The 18,837-nt window shown below is 39.9% G+C and overlaps 1 protein-coding gene across 9 annotated transcripts in view; it reads left to right on the forward strand.

The window, feature by feature from the left end:
• CDV3 (CDV3 homolog) overlaps positions 1-18,837 on the forward strand; it is a 54,936-nt gene that overhangs the window by 7,533 nt on the left and 28,566 nt on the right. The window contains exons 3-6 of one of the 9 annotated variants that reach the window (XM_005278628.5): positions 232-368; positions 3,093-3,252; positions 4,501-4,550; positions 12,143-17,164. In XM_005278628.5, the coding sequence (XP_005278685.2) occupies positions 232-368; positions 3,093-3,252; positions 4,501-4,550; positions 12,143-12,147 (352 nt within the window). In that variant the 3' untranslated portion in view covers positions 12,148-17,164. Of the gene's footprint in view, positions 1-231; positions 369-3,092; positions 3,253-4,500; positions 10,693-12,142; positions 17,165-18,837 lie in introns of those variants that run through there. The other 8 variants (XM_005278627.5, XM_042845275.2, XM_065587093.1 and 5 more) reach the window with 8 other exon arrangements.

An 18,837-nucleotide genomic window follows, 5' to 3' on the forward strand; every position in this document is an offset into this window, starting at 1 on the left:
TTAGATAATGAAATTTCATGAGTTAAAAGTGAAACTACTGCAGAAGTTGACACTGCGTATCCCAGGGCTTGATGGCTAAGTTGTTTTGCAGTTGTAGTCTAGCCACTCCAATAATGAGAAGATGGCATTGATATAAGGAAGGAACTGAAGTCTTTTTTTCACACACTGTATAATCTTTTTGGCAAGTGTTTAAGTCTTTTGGTTACAACATGCTAACTACTATTCCACTAGTGAAAAAGAAGATGATGAAGGTGAAAAGAGAGAAGAACCAGGTGACAACTGGGAGGAGGCTGGTGGTGGTGTAGAGAGAGCATCTGGTCCTTGGAACAAGACAGCTCCTGTGCAAGCACCTGTTGCTGAAACTATTGGTAAGTTTTTCTTGTCTTTTTCACTGGCCTGTAAAGGCATACCAATTTTAAATCCAACTCTTAAGAAGTTGAGATAAGTCTCCGGTATTACTCCTGCTCCCAGAGCTCCCTGTCAATGTTTGTAGTACTAAACTCTCAGGGGTAGGCAACCTATGGCATGCGTGCCAAAGGCAGCACTCAAGCTGATTTTCAGTGGCACTTACACTGCCTGGGTCCTGGCCACCGGTCCAGAGGGCGCTGCATTTTAATTTAATTTTTAAATGAAGCTTCTTAAACATTTTAAAAACCTAATTTACTTTGCATACAACAATATTTTAGTTATATATTATAGACTTATTGAAAGAGACCTTCTAAAAATGTTAAAATGTATTACTGGCATGTGCAAGCTTAAATCAGAGTGAATAAATGAAGACTCGGCACACCACTTCTGAAAGGCTGCCGACCCCTGGAGTAGACTGTACTGCCAAAGGTATAAAATAAAAAAATAGTTTTCTAATTTAAGATATGGTAATCTTGAGTGTTGTGATAGGAGTTAATCTTTTAGACAGAAACCTTTACATTAATAGGGTCTCCAAAAACTGAAGTGTAGATCAGTTTTAAACTTGTATCTTACGATACATCTTCATAAATATAGCTAATTTAACTTCCCAATGGAATATAGACTAAATTAAATACCTTTCAGGAGTGGTATGGGAGAAAATAACATCCAATTGGTATAGTTTGCAAACTTAAGCTTAGTTTCCTCATTTGATCTGTTTTTTTCCCCCCTCCCCATACCTGAAATACTGCCATGATCATTCATAATAACATAGTAAATGAGCAGAAATATTTGTTGTCATTATCTGACATTTAATGTAATGATTCTCAAACAAGATTCAATAACTAGTACATCTGTATAAACATCTACAGTCCTTCACTCTTCCTGATTTATATCATGGTGAAAGGATTGTCGTCTGTTTTGGTTGGGGGGAGCCTTTAAATGTAGTCTCTGTCCAAAATGACTTAGATTTGTTACCCTGTTTCCCTGAAAATAAGACATCCTCCGAAAATAAGGCCTACTTACAGTTTTGCCTCTCGTTGTAATATAAGGCATCCCCCCGATAATAAGACCTCCCCGATAATAAGGCATCCACCGATAATAAGGCATTTTTCATTTCTGAAAAATAAGACATCCCCTGAAAATAAGACCTAGCACATCTTTGGGAGCAAAAATTAATATAAGACACTGTCTTATTTTCGGGGAAACAGGGTAGTGGACGTAGCAGACTATCATAAATAGTCTCTTGCTTTCTCAGCACACTTCTCATTTGAGGTATGGGGAGGAAGATTTGAGTTGCCATTGGCACTGCCTTGCCTCAACTTTTGACAGCTTCTTGCTTTTTTGTACAAGCAGAATTCTAAATGTAGTGCTAGAAATGTGACACAACTATGAAGGGATGCAGAAGGAAACTATTGCTTCTTTCTGAGCCAACTTCCCTTTTCATCCTTCCATGTGTAAATTACCACAGTGGTTACAATTCATGATCCAACTCAGTTTGGACAAGCAACCTACTGGAATATGTGACAATTGGCCAACTATGCATGGCAGAACCAATGTTCATTATAAAGGACTCTGTCTGAGTTTAGAAATTCTGTAAATTAAAATCTATAGTGCTCTTTGTTGGCATGTACCCAAGTGTTTAAGCAGACTTCAGATGGAGGCATGGAAAGAGAAATGGATGATTAGAGGATAAACTCCTGTTTGACTCAGTCAGATCTTTTGCAGCACTTCCATCAGAAGTTTTAAGCCAAAACCATATAGCTGTCTCAATGTGGAGAGCAACCAGTTCCCTTGAGCCTTTAAGTATACCTTGAATAGATTAAGAAGGCTTTACCAGAGGACACAAGATAGTCACCCTTGAGTGTAACCAGCAGAGTTGCTGTGGATTTAAGGGTAGTAGGGGTACCTAACTCAAGCTCAGTTTTATTAACCTAAATGTGTAACTCAACCCTTAATCCGATATCCCTACTTCATTGATGCTGTTTCTCCTAGGCCCCTGATAACCTGCAGAACAGCTGAAAGGTCATAAACTGACTGCATCTAAAAACTCTTAAACAAATACATTACTAAATGGCATCTTAAATACAAAAAGCTAAATTATGCTTTTATTTTATGACTGATCTTATAATAAACCCTGCTTTTGGTTATCAGGAAAATTTAAAACTCTTAAGATTCTTACAGTGGGATGTAAGAGCTCTTGGAATTGGAAAAATCTAGTTAAACTTAATGATGGTGGGGCACTTGATCTAGCAATGTCATGCAAGTGTATTCTTCCCTCCTTTACAAGTTTGCAATAGATTACATTTCATTATTTGTTAGCAAATACTTCAGTCTGCTTTGAGGCCATAGGTAGTTTCTTTGAACTAAATTTGGAAAATATGGGGAATACAACAACTTAAAATTTAGCTATTACTCTCAAGTTCTGTCCAGTGGCTTTTACCACCTGTGACTACGTGGTGCTGTTGTAAAACTGCACTTTAATTTAAAAAGGTCTAGTAATTAGTTGGATAATCTTGAACACTGTCACTAATGAACCGAAACTAAGATCTTAGGTATTAGATCAACTCTTAGGTTAGAATATCTGACCATTGGAAGCAGATAACAAAATAGGGCCCAAAGCCAGAGTTCAAAAATAAGGCTATACACTTTTTTATTTGTCTAAAACTCTGCTAATAAATTCTTAGTTACAGAAACCCCTGAACCAGTGCAATCCAGTGGTGTATACCGACCGCCTGGTGCTAGAGAGACCAGGACACGGAAAGCACCACAAGGACCACCAGAGATCTATAGTGATACACAGTTTCCATCATTGCAATCCACTGCCAAGCATGCAGATAGCCGAAAGTAAGTATATTTAATCAGTTCCTCTAAGATGCCTATTTAAAATGCTTTCCCATCAGAGTCCTAACTCCTTATTTGGTGTCAGATCTTGATCTTTCCACAGAGGTCAATAAATAGCAGAAATGATTATCTGATGGGGTTGGGGTCTGAATTTTATCATTCCCCTTTATGGAGACCCCCACCCCTCCCCAATGCATCTCAAAGGTCTGAGGAGTGGGAGTTTTCTTAATGAGGAGAGGGCCAGACTAGGTGATTACCACTCTCTTTGGCCACCTAATCCCTACGTTCAGGGATTTCCTTAAATAAAACGCTGCTGATCTTGACAGTATCGAGTTCCTTTCCATGTTAACCAGTGCTCTGTGGCAGCTGTCAGCAGGGAAGTAATAGCAACATGCTGCTTGAGCAGAGCTGTGTTATGGGCAACTTCAAAAGGTGTTGTGTGGAGCAAAGGGAGGAATATTGTAGACAGTGTTTCTGCAGTTATTACATTTAACTGTGAGTTTGGAGGGCCCCGAGTGACGTTAAGGAGACTCCAAAGTGACATTGCCTGAGTTTCCTATCCCTCCCATAGACTCCTTCCCTGCTGAAGGGTTAAATAGACCTCTAACTCATCTGCTCTTATCACTTCTTGATGTGGCATTGATTGGTACAGCACAGTCGCATAAGCTTGCTTTCTGGTCTAGTTTGGTGTCTGCCAATTGAACAAGCAGTGTTATCAAAGATGTCTTGGCTTTTCTAGGACATGAGCAGTGTTACTCTTAAAGACCAGCATGAGAAATTTTGAATTATACTTGAGTAACATACTAACTGCAACACAACTCTTTCCATATCTTCTACATGACTGTTGGTTGTTTCATGTTGCAATGTTCAGACCTCACTGGGAGGGGAATGGGTCTCTATTTTTTATCACCTTTGAGAGAAATGCTATAGCATGATTTGAAAGTGTTAACCATATGTATTGCATTATACAGTATACCATATTGGAATGGATTTATGGAAATGAAGCCAACAATGTAATCTGAACAAATAGCACAGAAAGGGCAAGAGGTCTACTCTAGAAATAGTCTATGCAACCTTCTGTTCTCTTGGGGAATGCATGGATATCCTGTGGAATCCAACCCACTCACTTTACTCTGCATTTGTAGTGTAACTTTCTAATTTTGGTGGTTTTGGGGTGGAAATTGGCTAGGAATTTCACAATTCAGAAGCTAGTGAATAAGACAATTACTGACTACATTTATTTTCCCTTAGGGATAAAGAAATGGAGAAGAGCTTTGAAGTAGTAAGACACAAAAATAGAGGTAGGGATGAGGTCTCAAAAAACCAGGCACTTAAACTTCAGCTAGACAACCAATATGCTGTGCTTGGGGATCAGTAGAGCTGCATACACATTACAATTAAGGAATGCTTTTTTGGTAACCCTCCTACTAAGGTAACTAAACTACAGCTAACGACTATGATGAACATACCATCTTATTTCTGCTGGATCTGCTGCGGCAAGTGCAGACTACTTTGACATAAGTGATTGCTCTCGCACTATGGAAGCATAATGTGTTACAACTTTCTTCTCCATTGGATTTGGGGGAAATTAATGTAAATGGTTGAACAAGATTCATCAGTGTTCTTTAATTACTCTGAAAAAGTATCTACAGTCAGTGGTCATTTCAAAATCTTTTTATGTTCAGATACTGAGCCTTCGTAAGGGTTGACTACCTCAGACTTGCTGCACTCATTGTGGACACCATGTGGATCACAACTTCTGGAAAAGAAGGTTACAACTGTTGTAGTGGCCATCTGAAACTTGAAACCAGCTTCTCTACTGGGTTCCTGTCAGAAATCCTGCAGAAGTCAGCCATTTGGTTCTGATTTGCTATAAATAACAAAGATTTAAGTGACCTTAATGAGAAACCTGTCTGGTGTCCCATCCTGAGGAATCCTTTCATATGTAGCCATAGCCTACTAGAGACTTTCTGGAGCATACCACTTTCAAAAACTATCAAAGTATAGTACCAAGCTGTAGTTTGTTTACCTTTTTAGATAGAGCTGTACTGAGGTAACCGCAAAACAAAACTCATTCCAATACAAAATTGGAGGGTGTATGGGGTGGGGATTGATTGGGCTGTTTGCATTAGCCATTTTCACAGTTGTGTTCAAGTGTTTTCTTTGTTCTTCTACCAAAAAATGCCTTCCCCGTTTCTGGTATAAAATTGCAGTATACTCGAGTAAAAATGTGAAATATGTTAATAGTGATAAGTTTATCTTGGTTTTCATAATTGGGTCGCTTCTCTTTCTCTGAGGGACTAGGACTTCAGTAGGCTTTGATTTGGTACACAGCAGAAGCCTGTGCTCCCACTCTAGTCTTCAGAACATAATTTCAAAAAATACATGCAGTATACAGGGCAGTAGTAATATTAACCTCAAAATAAGTTTTTCTGTTGTAGCAAAAGTAACAGCTGTCTCCAACCAATCCTATCGTATAGGGATGAGCTGGTATAAGACTCTGAAGGAAGGATAACATCAAACCTAGTGAGATTTCATTTGTTATGGCTGCTTCAGATCACCATGTGAGCTTGCAAACAGTTCCAGGCAGAAATCCTCACTTTAAATGGCATTTTCTCAACTGCAGGAAGCCTAGTGACAATGGAAGGAGTGACAGCTTTGTTCAATTTTTGGCCAGCTCTATTGACTTAATTTAGTGGAGATAAATACAATGGCATGTGTATGCTAAAGCTATAGGATAAATAATACCCAGTTGCTTCTATACAATGAAAGAGAATCTGACAACCACCCAAACTCCCCCCGGGCATACCATCTGTCTTTCCCCTTGCTTTGTTTAGTTTGTTTTTAGTATGCTAGTTGAGTGAGTAAGCACCTCTTTCCAAATCTAGGTTTCTCCCTGTAAATGTGAATGCCAAAAGGAGGAGCTGCAGACTTATTCCCTTGTCCACTTCATACTTGTCAAAGGCAAAACAATCTTACTGATGTGGTAGTACTTTACGTATTGGAGACCAGGCTTGGTGGCTCATGCAGAAATTACGTGGTTAGTTTCCTTTGATTTAATTGCTGATGCTCTAAAGTCTATTTCCTTTGAAGTCTGTAAGAATCTTGCTGTTGACTTCAGTGGGATCAGGGCTTGCCCCGGTTCTCACAATGTGCTTGGTATAGAACTGGCCTTAAAGCCCTTGTAGAGTTAACTTTCTCAGTAAAATTTCCAAACTAGCAGCTATGATTAGATAGACTGATCAAAAGACAAATTAAAAAACCTGAAGACTTTATTTTGAGACTCAAAACCACTAAAAGTAGATTTACATGGTTCAGAGTCCAACAGTATTAATGTATCTTCCCTGAAAGAATATCTGTGCCAACAAAACATTTGTTGGTTTATGTCACTAAAAGTTTAAGATCGTCCTATTTGCAGTAAAAGTGTCACTCAATCACATGGTAGAAACCTGAAATACTAAATCCCAACTTTGTTCTGACATTTTAAAGGAGGATATTGGAATTGTTAATGCACATGAATCAAGTTTTTAATATACTGTATGATGGGTAGATGAGGCTGTCCATTGTACCTTTATTTGAATTCTCAGGCATGGTTTTGGCAATGCAAGAAAACCTGTAACATTAATAAATCTAATAAAGTGGAAATATACATGGATCCTGGAGTCAAATGTATCTTTACCTGTAGTCCCAGCCTACACCATGCAGCATTTAAATAGAGGATAGCTTTGGGACATAATGGAGGTGTGCAGTCATTAAGTTCAAATCCAGGTCAGACGAGCCAAAGTTAACAGCTCATGGCAATGTTTGGTACTACATAGCCTTCATATAGTGTGGTAGCTGGACTGGGGCCTCTGGATAGTATCTAATTCAAATCACCATCTGTTTTTAGCCCTAAGTGGCATTCTCAGCAGTGTCCATAGACTGAAAGGACACAAAAAATGGACTAAGTCTTCACCTTAAAGGTGGGTCCTCTTCTTTGGAGTTTACTACTCCCTATTCAGTGGATGGAAGGAGGTTTTTAAGACTACTCGTGAAAAGTCACACTTTCTTAAACACAATACATGTCATTCTAAGTTCTTGCTAGAATATCTTCACAAAACAAGGCATCTGGAATTTTTGTAGGGACTTTTCTGATTAAGCAGTCCATTTAGGGAGTTTAACAAAATCCAAATAAAGGCATGTAACTTTATTTTTTTGTTAAAGGATGATATTTAGCACCTTACTGCAATAAAACAAATATTATTTTGAATCACACTCCTTGCAGATGTAAAAATGACCTAAAAGTACAATGACCTGTCTGAAATGAGGTTTGGATTTATATGGCTGCTATATTCCACTTTAATTAAACATGATGATAAATGTCATTTGAAAATTATGCATGAGCTCTGAAGCCTTATTTTAAAATGAAGAAAATTCTCACCTTTACAGCAGAAGTATAGTCAATATCAGTCAGTGGTATCTAGTTCTATGCAACTTCAAATGACTTTACTTGTGTAAACACTCATGTGGATAACATACAGATTTATGATGTAAAAGAGCATTTACCTCAATGCGTGTCTTATGCAGAAGAGAGATGACTCACAATTAAAAAGCCATTAGTATAAGAGAGCGTCCAATTACACTAAAATTGGTGCACAAGGGAATAGTTTAGATTTGAGTTTTTGATGGCAGCCTAAGTTTTATGGTGAATGATAAAATTGCTAAAACTGGAAAAACTTTAGGAGGTGTGGGGAGGGAGAATGTGCTTATACTATCTCCTGGGGCTTTCTCCAAAATAGGATTTCCAGAACCTCAGCTACAGGAATATTGGCATGTACGCTAATTAGTTATATCAGAAAGATGTAGAGCAGAGTTGCTATTTAATTCAACTCTGTTACTCTAGACTTGTCTTGCTTAGTCTCAATCCAAAAGTAATGAAGCAATAGCTAAATAGCTGCCATGCATGGTATTTGATTTCTACTACTTTTTTGTAGCTAGCTTTATCAAACTTATCCAGGGGAAACTGTCATAACTTTTTTAAAAATCTATTTTTAAATCATTCTTTTAAGTCTTCTCTAGGGTTCTCTGACTTCATGGAGGCTCATTTCATATCTGAATGTGTGGCCTTTGGTTTGTGGAAACAACTACACTTCCATATGCTGAAATTTTTAACCCATCTGATTTCCTTGGTCTGCTCTGAATTTAACAGCAACAAAGATGGCAAGACTCCTGGAGGGGAGTTTGTTTACTCTTGCTATGAAAGTCAGCATCTCTTAAACACACAGAGGAATTCTGTAGTTATGACTCTTTGCCTAAGTGCCAAAACTCGATGATAGTCAAGTCTTTCCTTGACATAACACAATTTCAGGTAACATAAACATGCTGCTAATTACACTCTCAATAGCCTATATCCCTTTACCTCCTCAGTAGTGTGAGCTATTCAAAGAAATGTACTTCAGAAAATACACCTCTCTGCTTGATATGTATGATGATCCTGCTGATTTAAAAAATAAAACCAGATGTCTTTGGCCCTTAGCAAAAGTTTTTTTTTTTTTTCCCCCCGCTCCCCCCGGAGCACAAAAAAGAAGCATCTTCATTCTCTTGTGCAGACCTGTTGTAAGTCTAGCTAACTGCAGGATGCGCAATCTGTTTTTCCTAAATAGACTTCTAAGGTAAGACTGGGTATGGGCATTTTCATTCTAAACTCTGTTTTTGCTGAATCAGGGTTTAAGTGAGATGGTGGTAGAAAACATGCTTGTAAAATTTTAGTAATCTAAAACAGCTGTGTCTGGCACAATACTCTATAGTAAAAACTGAAAAACATAGTGTTCTGTGTAGAGTTGAGTAAAAACTTTCATGGAAAATATAAGTAGAAGTTAAAAATCAAAGATCCAAGTTTAGAAGGGGAGGTGTTAGATTGGGTCAGCTTGAGATAGGGAGAGGATATTCAGTTTATATTTAGATGTAAAAACTTGAGCAGAAGACACCACTCAGATACAAATTTTATATATAATATAAAGTCTTCAATGTTAGTTTGGATAGAAAAGAGGTACTGCTTATTAAGGAAGTAACTGTTTCTCAAGCACTAATGTAGCTGTTGTATATTCAGTTTCAGACACAATGATACAGGAACAATTTGAAAAGGGGAGGGAACAAAAATAAGGCCTGTAAGTAATGGTTAAAGTGTTGTGTACAGGATAGAAGAAGGAGGTTGTGTTGGAGGAAAAATGCAATAGCTTCCGTGCTGAAGAATGCTATAGAGATGAAGAGGAGCAGTTCTTGTTGGTCAAAGGTGACCTACACCTACCAATTTAAATTGAAGCAACGAAAGTTTGAAAATCAAGAGTGAAGGAAAGCCTCAGAATGCAAAAAAATACATATTGGGAAATGGCCTTTGGTGAGGTTGTGGAATTGTCATCTGTACAAATCTTACAATCAAGTCTCTAAACTACCACACCTGTTTTCAGTAAATTAGGATAGTGCCAAGTTGCAAGATCCATTTATCTTGAATGAAACAATAAAATAAACTGTAAGATCTAATTAAAACAAAAATAATTTCCCCCTCCAACTACTTAAATAAAAATTGTGACACTGATCCAAACTGTTGTGAAGATATCCATGTGTATTTCCTTTTTTATGAAGCAGTTTCTAATAGTATGTTGATTAAATTTTTATATGCAATTGCTCAGGTACAGTATACTATATATCAAGCTTAGTGAAGTTTCAGTGGGCCGCCTAACTAGAATATGGATACTCAAGGTGGTGTACCAAAGTATTAAGTCCTCAGAAAAAGAGTGGCACATCTAGGAAATCTGACATGGAAGATGTGGTCCAAAAACAAGCAAGAACAAGAGGAAGAATGGTCAATAGAAGTTAAGGCACAGGTCTAAGAAGCAAATCTGGGTTCTATTCTCAGTTCTTTCACTGACGTGCTGTGGAACCTTAGGCAAATAATTTAACTTCACTGTTCCTCAGTTTTCCCAGCTGTAAAACAGGTCATATTTCCCTACCTCACAGGGGTGTTGTGAGGCTTAATCCATTCTTTGTAAAGTGCTTTGAGACCATTTGATGGAAGGTGCTATAGTGTGCAGAGTATACAAATGAATTAGTCCAGTGCTGTTGGTTGTTTCAGTTATAATAAAAAGATATCTGGATTAGTTTTCAGTACAGTAGTTCAATACTACTTTAGGGAAAGCTTATATCTATGAAATGTAATATACATTCTATTATATTTAAGTATTATGGGATCATGTAACTACAAACTTATAATCCATACATTCAAGGGGCATAGTTAAGGTTGTGCATTCAACCTTTAATTGGCGTTTCCTGATTTTGTGTGATTAACTATGCAACCCTAACATTGTATTAACATAAGTTGTTTTGTTTTTTGCATGGAATATATTTAAAATCAGTTTTGTCATTTTATAAACCCCATGATGGAAATAAACTTCTGTTCACATTGTTGTTTAATACCCATCTTTTACAATTTACAGTTTTAAGAGTTTTATTTAAATGTGAACTAGGAATGTTCACTGATGATACAAGTGTATTCACGGAGCATTTACTCGTAATGCGAGTTGGTTGCTTATAAGAGGAGGTGCTCTTCTTTCCCCTCTCCTTTTTCCTCCATTATTGATCTTTCTTCTGCTTATGTATATTGCCATAATAGCCAAATGCCCATTTATGCTAGGTACTGTGGAAACACATAAGAAGGCCTAGTTCCTGCCCTGAAAAACTTACAAACTGATTTAAGACAAGAGGACATAACAATAGGAGGAGACAAGAGACAGGAGGATAAATAATAGTAATAAGCCTGGTTATTTATTGTGCTTCTGTTGCTGGGAAGGTGTCTGTGAAATAGTAGTGTGGGCAGGGTGATGGGAGGACAGGTGCAAAACATACAGCCCTGGGGATGAGAAGAGAAGAATGATGGAGGCAAGGTTGGGAGGAGGAGAGCAGGAAGTATGCTACTGAACAGGTAGGATGTAAGAATAAGTAGAGAACAGTAAATATCAACATAACTTGTCAAGTAACTGCAGCTGGAGGACTTGGAGCCCAGGGCGCAGATGTGAAGAAATGTAACTGACACAAAAAGGCTCTTGAAGTTATATCTCCTTTGATGTTGGGGATTTAAAAGTCTACCTTCAGTGCTCTTGCTGATAGTGCCCGTGTATGTTGGGAGACCAGGTGGTCCTGGTGGGGGCATGCACCAGGTCCGTTTCCCCAAGCAGATGCCCTCTAGCTCTTGTTGGTGTTGAGCTGGAAAGAAAGGGGGAGGAAGGTTGGCTGTCACTGCCTGGCTCCTCTGCTACTGCCATCACCTCCCTCTGCTGCTGTTTTATCATCACAGAACCCAAAAATTAGCTGTAAATGATTGAGAGAACTCTGATGTTTATTTCCCCTCCATGTGAGTATAGTGGTTTATTGCCATTCTCCAACAGATTGTATCAGGTATTTCAGGGGAGATTCTTGTCTGTAGCTGACCAGTGAGTCCTGAAGCATGAGTGATAACCTTTCCAATTTTTTTATCCTAGCTAGTGTAACAGCAGATATTCTACATGAGGCAATGAGTTCTACAGATTAGAGACTGAGTTAAAAATGATCTTTCAAGGAGTGTTCTTTTTTCCCCCTTGATAAATAGCAGCGCCGCTTTACCTTGACTATCTGCTTTTCAGTTGGCGTCTCCGATCTTTAGCCCATCTCTTATTTCTTTTCTCATTTCAAAATTCAATAATCCTACTCTTGCAATTCCTCCAGGTATGAAAATCTTCTTTCCCCTACATCTGATCGTTTTTTTCCTTTTCTTTCTGTGATATCTTTTGATATGGTGATGAAAACAGAGCAATATTCGGCATGAGGACCTGTGAGAAAAATATATGCCATAATATTTTTCCATATTCTCTCTTTAATGCAGCCTAACATCTTATTCGCTTTCTTGACTGCAACTGCACATTGAGCAGAGGTCTTCATCGAGCTGTCCATGGTGATGCCTACATCGTCTCCTTGAGAGATAACAACTAATTCAGAACCCATCAATGTGTATGAATAGTTAAAATTATTTCCAATATTCATTACATTGCATTTGTTTCTGTTGAATTGTATCTGCCTTTGTCTTGCCCAATTATAAAGTTTGTTAGTTTCTTCTGGCATTCACCATCCTCCCTAGTGTTGGCAAACCTAATGTACATTGACAGCAGTTTTTGCCACCATGCTATTCACTCAATCTTCAGCTCACAAACATATACCACCATTCTTGCCAGTAATCGCCGTGGCATGCCCCATTAGCTTCAGTTTATGTGCAGACTTGATAATTTCTTCTTGTTCTTTATTTCCTGGCTTTTATCCTTCTAAGTTATATTTTCTTACTGGTTCAATTGTGATAGCAAAGAAATCATCGAGTCATGACCTTGTCCCATCTTCCTGAATTCATATGTATATTGCAGTCTTCATTGGTTAAAATATCTTCGTGTTTTATTTTTAAACTGAAAACCAAATTCCTGATCCTGCATCTCTTTCCGAAAATATGAAAATTTCTTAGATAATTTCCTTTGTGCTAGCAGCATCTCCCACAATTCTGGATATCTGGGCTGCTCTCTCTCTGAGGCTCACGGAAATGGATCAGTGTTTTGGCATTACATGGTCTGGCCATACCTCTCTGCTCCTGCTTGCTGCCAGATGAGTTATTCCCAAGATGTGAAAGCTGCGTAACATTAACAAACATTCCAGAGATGATAAAATAACTATGTACATTAGACCTAGGAAGATGGTAATGATTCCATTTAATATCTGACTGACTCATGAGCCATCCGGGGGCATAGGATTGTGGGAGACTACTAGTAGAAAGGAAATCATCAGTTAGAAATTTCTGTACTGCAGACCAGAGTCTCCCACAATTCTGGACATCTGGGAAATAGCAAGCAGTGAAGGGAGGTAGGGAGAGTTATGAAATAAAAATTTGGTAGCAAGGAAGTGCGTGAGCTCACTCAAAATCTGTACTATTTTTTAACCACTGCCTGCGGCACCTGTTTTCCAAAGGAAGCCTCTGCAGAAGATAGAAGGTCTACTTTGTCGTGCTTAATGAAGTTGTTAGCTGTAGATCAAGTGGCCGCTTTGGAAATTTCCAAAGAGGACACGCTTGCTCATTCTGCCCATGAGGTTGCTAAGGATCTTGTGGCATGCCCCTTGATCTCCTGGGAGAGTGGCCTCTGGTGATCTGTAGGCTTCCACAATACATAATCTAATCCACCTACTGATGGAGGACTTGGAAGTTCTGATTCCCTAACATTTTGGGTGGAAGGATACAAATAGGGAACCCAGTCATAGATTCGGTATACTTGAGATAGATATTCAATGCTCTTCTCACCTCTAAGGTGGACCACACCTTTTCAGTTGGATATTGTAGTTTTGGACAGAATGAAGGAAACACAACTTCTTGGGAAGTGTGGAAGGAAGAATTTACCTTGCAAAGAAAAGATTCTGATGTCCCTAAGCAACACCTTTGTCCTTGTGGAACACGCAGTAAGGCTCCAGTATAGATAAGGCTGCCAGTTCCAAATGCTCACCTGGCAGACATGACAACTGCTAAGAAACACATCTTAATGGATAAATAAATAAAAGTCAGAGGCTCGAAGGGATGGCTTATCAGAGCCCTCAAAACTAGAAGATGGTCCCATTTTGGGAAGAGTGACTTGACTGCTGGTCTGGTTAATTGGACTGTTTGAAGGAATCTGGCTACCTGTGGATTGTCTGCCAGAGAGCCCAGGGATCATGTGAACAGCAATCTACTAAGAGCAGACATCTGACATGTAATGGTATTGGCCTGAAGGCCTCTTTCTATGCCTTCTTAGAGAAAGTCCAGAATGGTTGGAATGCCTGGGATTTGCATTGTGGTCTTGGCACCAGTTGTTGATTCTGGGCTAGATTGAGGAGTATATTTTTAGTGTTGATACTCTCCTAGATGAAAGCAATGACTTAATTACTATGGAGGACAGATTGAGACCGAGCTGTCAGTTGAAGCCATTTTGGGCCTGGATTAAGACGAGGACCTTGCGAGAGGATGTCCAGTCTCCATGGAAGCAGGAGAGGGTATTCCAGTTTCAGCTCCATCAGTTTGGAGAACCAAGGTCTCCTCAGCCAATGAAAAGTTATCAATATTAACATCACCTGTTCTTGTTTTATTTTCTGAACCTCTTTCCCCAGTAGTGGAAACGTGGAAAGTAGGCTCTGCGGCTAACTCTGCGAGGAGGCCTGTATTCCCATTTACCTGGGATCTACCTCCCTGGTGAAGTATTTTTGTCTCTGTACATTTGTACAATTAGCAAAGTGGTCAGTTGAAGGGAGGCCCAATGTTTTAATGATGAGATCAAAAACTTTCTAATTCAGGCACCAATCGGAGTTGTTGACCCTGTGTCTGCTGAGCCAGGGTGTTTTTGGCTCAGGTCTCCTTTGATGTGGATTGCTCCAAGGGAAAGAGGAACTGTTCCACCCATCTCATTATTTCCATTACTTCTGCATGTAGTGCTGGACTCCTTGTTCCCCTTTGGTTGTTTATACGGGTGACTGTATTCATATTATCTGATTGAACCAGGCTGTGGCGGGCTGGAACCTTTGCAGAGCTCGCTTGACCGCTTTCAGCTCTAGGAGGCTTATGTCTTGAGCCTTTTTCTCCTCATTCCACAGACCCTGGGGTCGCCAGCCCTCTATGGGAGGATTTTGAGGCTTATTCTCAGGAACCTGCTCAGGTTTCAGAGCCAGACAGCTGACCTTCCTCGGTGGAGGAGTCGTCAGAGGACTCCTGGATTTCTTGTGCTTTTTCCTTCCCCCGTTTAGCCTGTTTAGGTTTGTTTTTAATCTTTTTTGTGCACTTTGGGAGCGTAGCTCTGCTGCAGCCTTGGTGAGGCCTTTTGTGGCCTACCTTCCGTCAGGCCTGGAGCCCTCTTGAGGGATCTGTCTCAGAATCCTCCCTGCTGACTCCCATTCCCCCTGGAAGGGTGAGAGGAGTGAACTCCTTGTTATGGGAGGGAGGGGGGCTGATTAGAAGCCCTGCATCTTTCCTCAAGGCACTCAAGACCCACTTGATGACTTGGGGGGAGGACTTGTGACCTCCCCTCTTTGTTCAGCAAGGATCCATTGGGACTTACTCCCTGAATGGTCGGGGTCCTCCTTGCATTTGATGCCTCTCCCTGCTCTGCAGTGGGATTTGTGGTCCAGCTCCTCCTCCCTCCCCCCGCCCTTTGGATTCACAGCTGCATCAGTGGATGGGGGACCCCACTTGCCTGTCTGACTTGTAGCCCTGGGACCTAATGGGAGTTAGGGATGGAAGCCTGGGTGCAGGCTGAACACAACTTGCTATCTGTGAGCCTGGGAAGGCTGCCTCGCATATGCAGTCCTGCTTGGATTTGACCTAGTGCTTTCTTGGCTGCTTTGCTATGCCTGTATGGGACAGGCTCCGGGAGGGTTAAACCCCTGTGGATTTAACTGGCCAGGGGAGGAGAAGGAATACTGAGGAGGGACAACACTGCTCCCCACTACCCAAAAAACAGGGCAGAAAAGTTTTAAAATAGGTGTGAGGGCAGAAACAAAAGAAACCACCACTGGCTGCTGCTACAGGAGGCAGAGAATTTGACAGCAAGCAGGAGCAGAGGTGGTGTGGTCAGATTTTGTGGTTCCAAAACACTGATCTGCCTCCATGAGCTACAGAATAGTCCAGATGTCCATTTTGGTGGGAGATGCTGGGCTGCAGAAAACACCAGACTTGTCCAGACCAGATTGAAACTGTAAACACAGCTTGTCATTTACAGGAGCATACTGGAGAACTAATGTAGTGCTAGGCATATACAACAGATGCCTGACTCTGATTTCATTCTTGTGTAACTTCATTGACATCAGTGGAGTTACTCCTGATTTACACTCCTTTGAGATCAGCTTCAGATCCATTAGAGCTTGGGCTGGGACTTCTTTTGAAGTCTGTGTTGTTTTCTTGTTCTCTTTTGGCTACTTAACAAGCTGAACTTGTTGAAGTCTTATACTTCACTCATTTTGAAAGCAATTAATGAAGCAAAAATTATACCCTCCAGCAGACTCTGTTTCTCCAAGCCCTCCTAATCAGGACAGTGGCTTAACTGGCATAGTGCTGTTTCTGCTGAAGTATGCTAAGCAAATAGATTTCACGCTGTTATTTAAGAAACAGTAACCCATTTCTTTTGCATTTAGTTACTACAGCAAGATAGAAGGAAGAGTGGTCAAAATAGGGAAGTAGTTAGTAATAGCTATAAAGCAGAGTGAGGCAGTAACTAGTAGTTTGCTAGTTCAACCACAGAACTTGTGCTTTTGGACACAGTGATGTAGCCAGATGTTAGGAAAATCTTTAAAGATATGGGAGGGTGCTTTGCAAAGAATTTTAAGAGAACGTCTCGGTGCACAATAAGTTGATATTGAACTTGCTTTCAAATATCATACATTGGAACATCAAGCTGCAACAATTTAGTATTTCTAATTCCAGCTTAAACAATGGTGAAAAGGAGCAAAAACAGACAAATAGCTACCATAATGTCTAACATAGTTCAAAGTCTACCAGATGTCTGGGAAAAATTATGGCTGGTGATGGTTTGGTACAACAGAAATTTTTTTAATTTAAATTGAAGTAGAATCACAATTCGACCTGGTTCTGTGAATCCCCATATGGACCCCACAGTTTGTAGTAGAAGATTGATGATGGCCCTTATAATGTATATTTATGGTCATAAAGAAGTTAGTACATTGGGCAACAATTTTGACAGTGAATTTTACTATGGTTTACTAATTACAGCTTCTGCATATGACTCAGCTTCCAAACTTGTAGCATGCACACCTCTTGTCCTTTATCCCCTATCCAACGCTGTATTTTGTGACAGTTCCTCTGAAGAAAGCTAAAGAAAATAAAATTTATTTTATCTTTTACAGTAGTGACTGTTTTGTTTTCAGGTTGATTTTACTTCCTCAAGCCTCTTTATCTTGTTAAATAGCCTGCCCAGCAGTATTGCTTAGGACACCTTTACCATAGTTGATTCTGATATTGTAATTAAAAAAAAATGCACACAGGTTAAGAGTTAAGCAAAGGATTTACTAGATTTCAGTCACTTAAGTGATTTTTCTGTTTTATCACATTTTAAAACTCTACTTCAAAAGTGTGCAGTATTATTGTGAGGAAGGATGGTCTAGTGGTTAGGGCACAAGCCTGTGAGTTGGAAGACCTGGGTTTAATTTCCTGCTCTGCCAGACTTCCTGTGTGACTTCGAACAGGTCAATCTCTGTGCCTCAGTTTCCTATTTCTAAAATGGGGATAGTACTTCCTTATTATCTCCTAAGGGTGTTGTGAGAATAACTACCTTGAAGCTTCTGGGCATTCAGATAATCTCATGTTGGAGGCATTATGTTGAACAGCATTGGTCCCAGTACAGACCCTTGGGAGAACCCCACTATTTACCTCTCCATTCTGAAAACGGACCATTTATTCCTACCCTTTGTTTCCTGTCTTTTAACCAATTACTGATCCATGAGAGGACATTCCCTCTTAAGCCATGACTGCTGGAACCAGTCACTGGTTCAAATCTGCCCTTGTAGTCATTTCATAGGTGGACATGGGAGGGTATGTAAAATAAGTTAGTGACTGCAGTGCCAGTCAGACCAGTGTCTGTATCCAACACCATCACAATTCACACTATTGTTGGTATTTGAGATCAAGCAAAAAAAAACAGACATGAGACTTTCAACTAGAGGTCCTTGCTCCAGATCAAAGACCCCATGGTGCCCCATTTCTGTCAACTGCTAGCACTTCAGCTGCTTAGACCAGCACCTTTTAAGAGCACTAAATGCTGTTCAGCTCTCACAGCACTCGCTTCTCTTACCTCACCTTTCTGACAGTTCCTTTAGAATTTCTTCCTCTATCAACATGCCTTAGAGCTTTCAGTGGCCCCCTCCTAGTACATGTTGTCTCCAGGTAGTATTGTCCATTGCCATTCCAGTACCTTACACAGGGAGATCAGAAATGTTTGCATCTGAACATCCACGCTGGTGTCTTGCAGGCAACTCAACTCAACTCAACTCAGACAGGTTTCAGAGTAGCAGCCGTGTTAGTCTGTATCCGCAAAAAGAACAGGAGTACTTGTGGCACCTTAGAGACTAACAAATTTATTGGAGCAGAAGCTTATGCTCCAATAAATTTGTTAATCTCTAAGGTGCCACAAGCACTCCTGTTCTTTCAACTCAGACAAAAACTGAACTCAGCTTTTCCACCCTGACTCTTCCCTCTTCTCCATTAGCTCCCTATTCAATGGGCACACAACCTTGGTTTCATTTTTTTTATTCCTCCCTCACATAGCTGTTGCCACTAAACCCTGCTGGGTTTAACTCTACATTTCCAGACTCCATCCATTCTTGTCTGGTTCCACCACTAAAAGTGTCATTCAGGCCCTTGTCCTTTATCCTAACTATTGTAAATTCCTCCCCACTCTGGTCTCCCTTAACTTTCACAGCCACATTTTTAATGGTATCTGTGGGATTTGTTGCTCTGACTATAGCCATGTTCAGCTTTTCCAGTATCTTCACTGCCTTCTGCATCATTCTTACCCC

Source organism: Chrysemys picta, chromosome 2 (assembly GCF_011386835.1).
Source record: "Chrysemys picta bellii isolate R12L10 chromosome 2, ASM1138683v2, whole genome shotgun sequence".
In the NCBI taxonomy this organism is placed as follows: domain Eukaryota; kingdom Metazoa; phylum Chordata; order Testudines; family Emydidae; genus Chrysemys; species Chrysemys picta.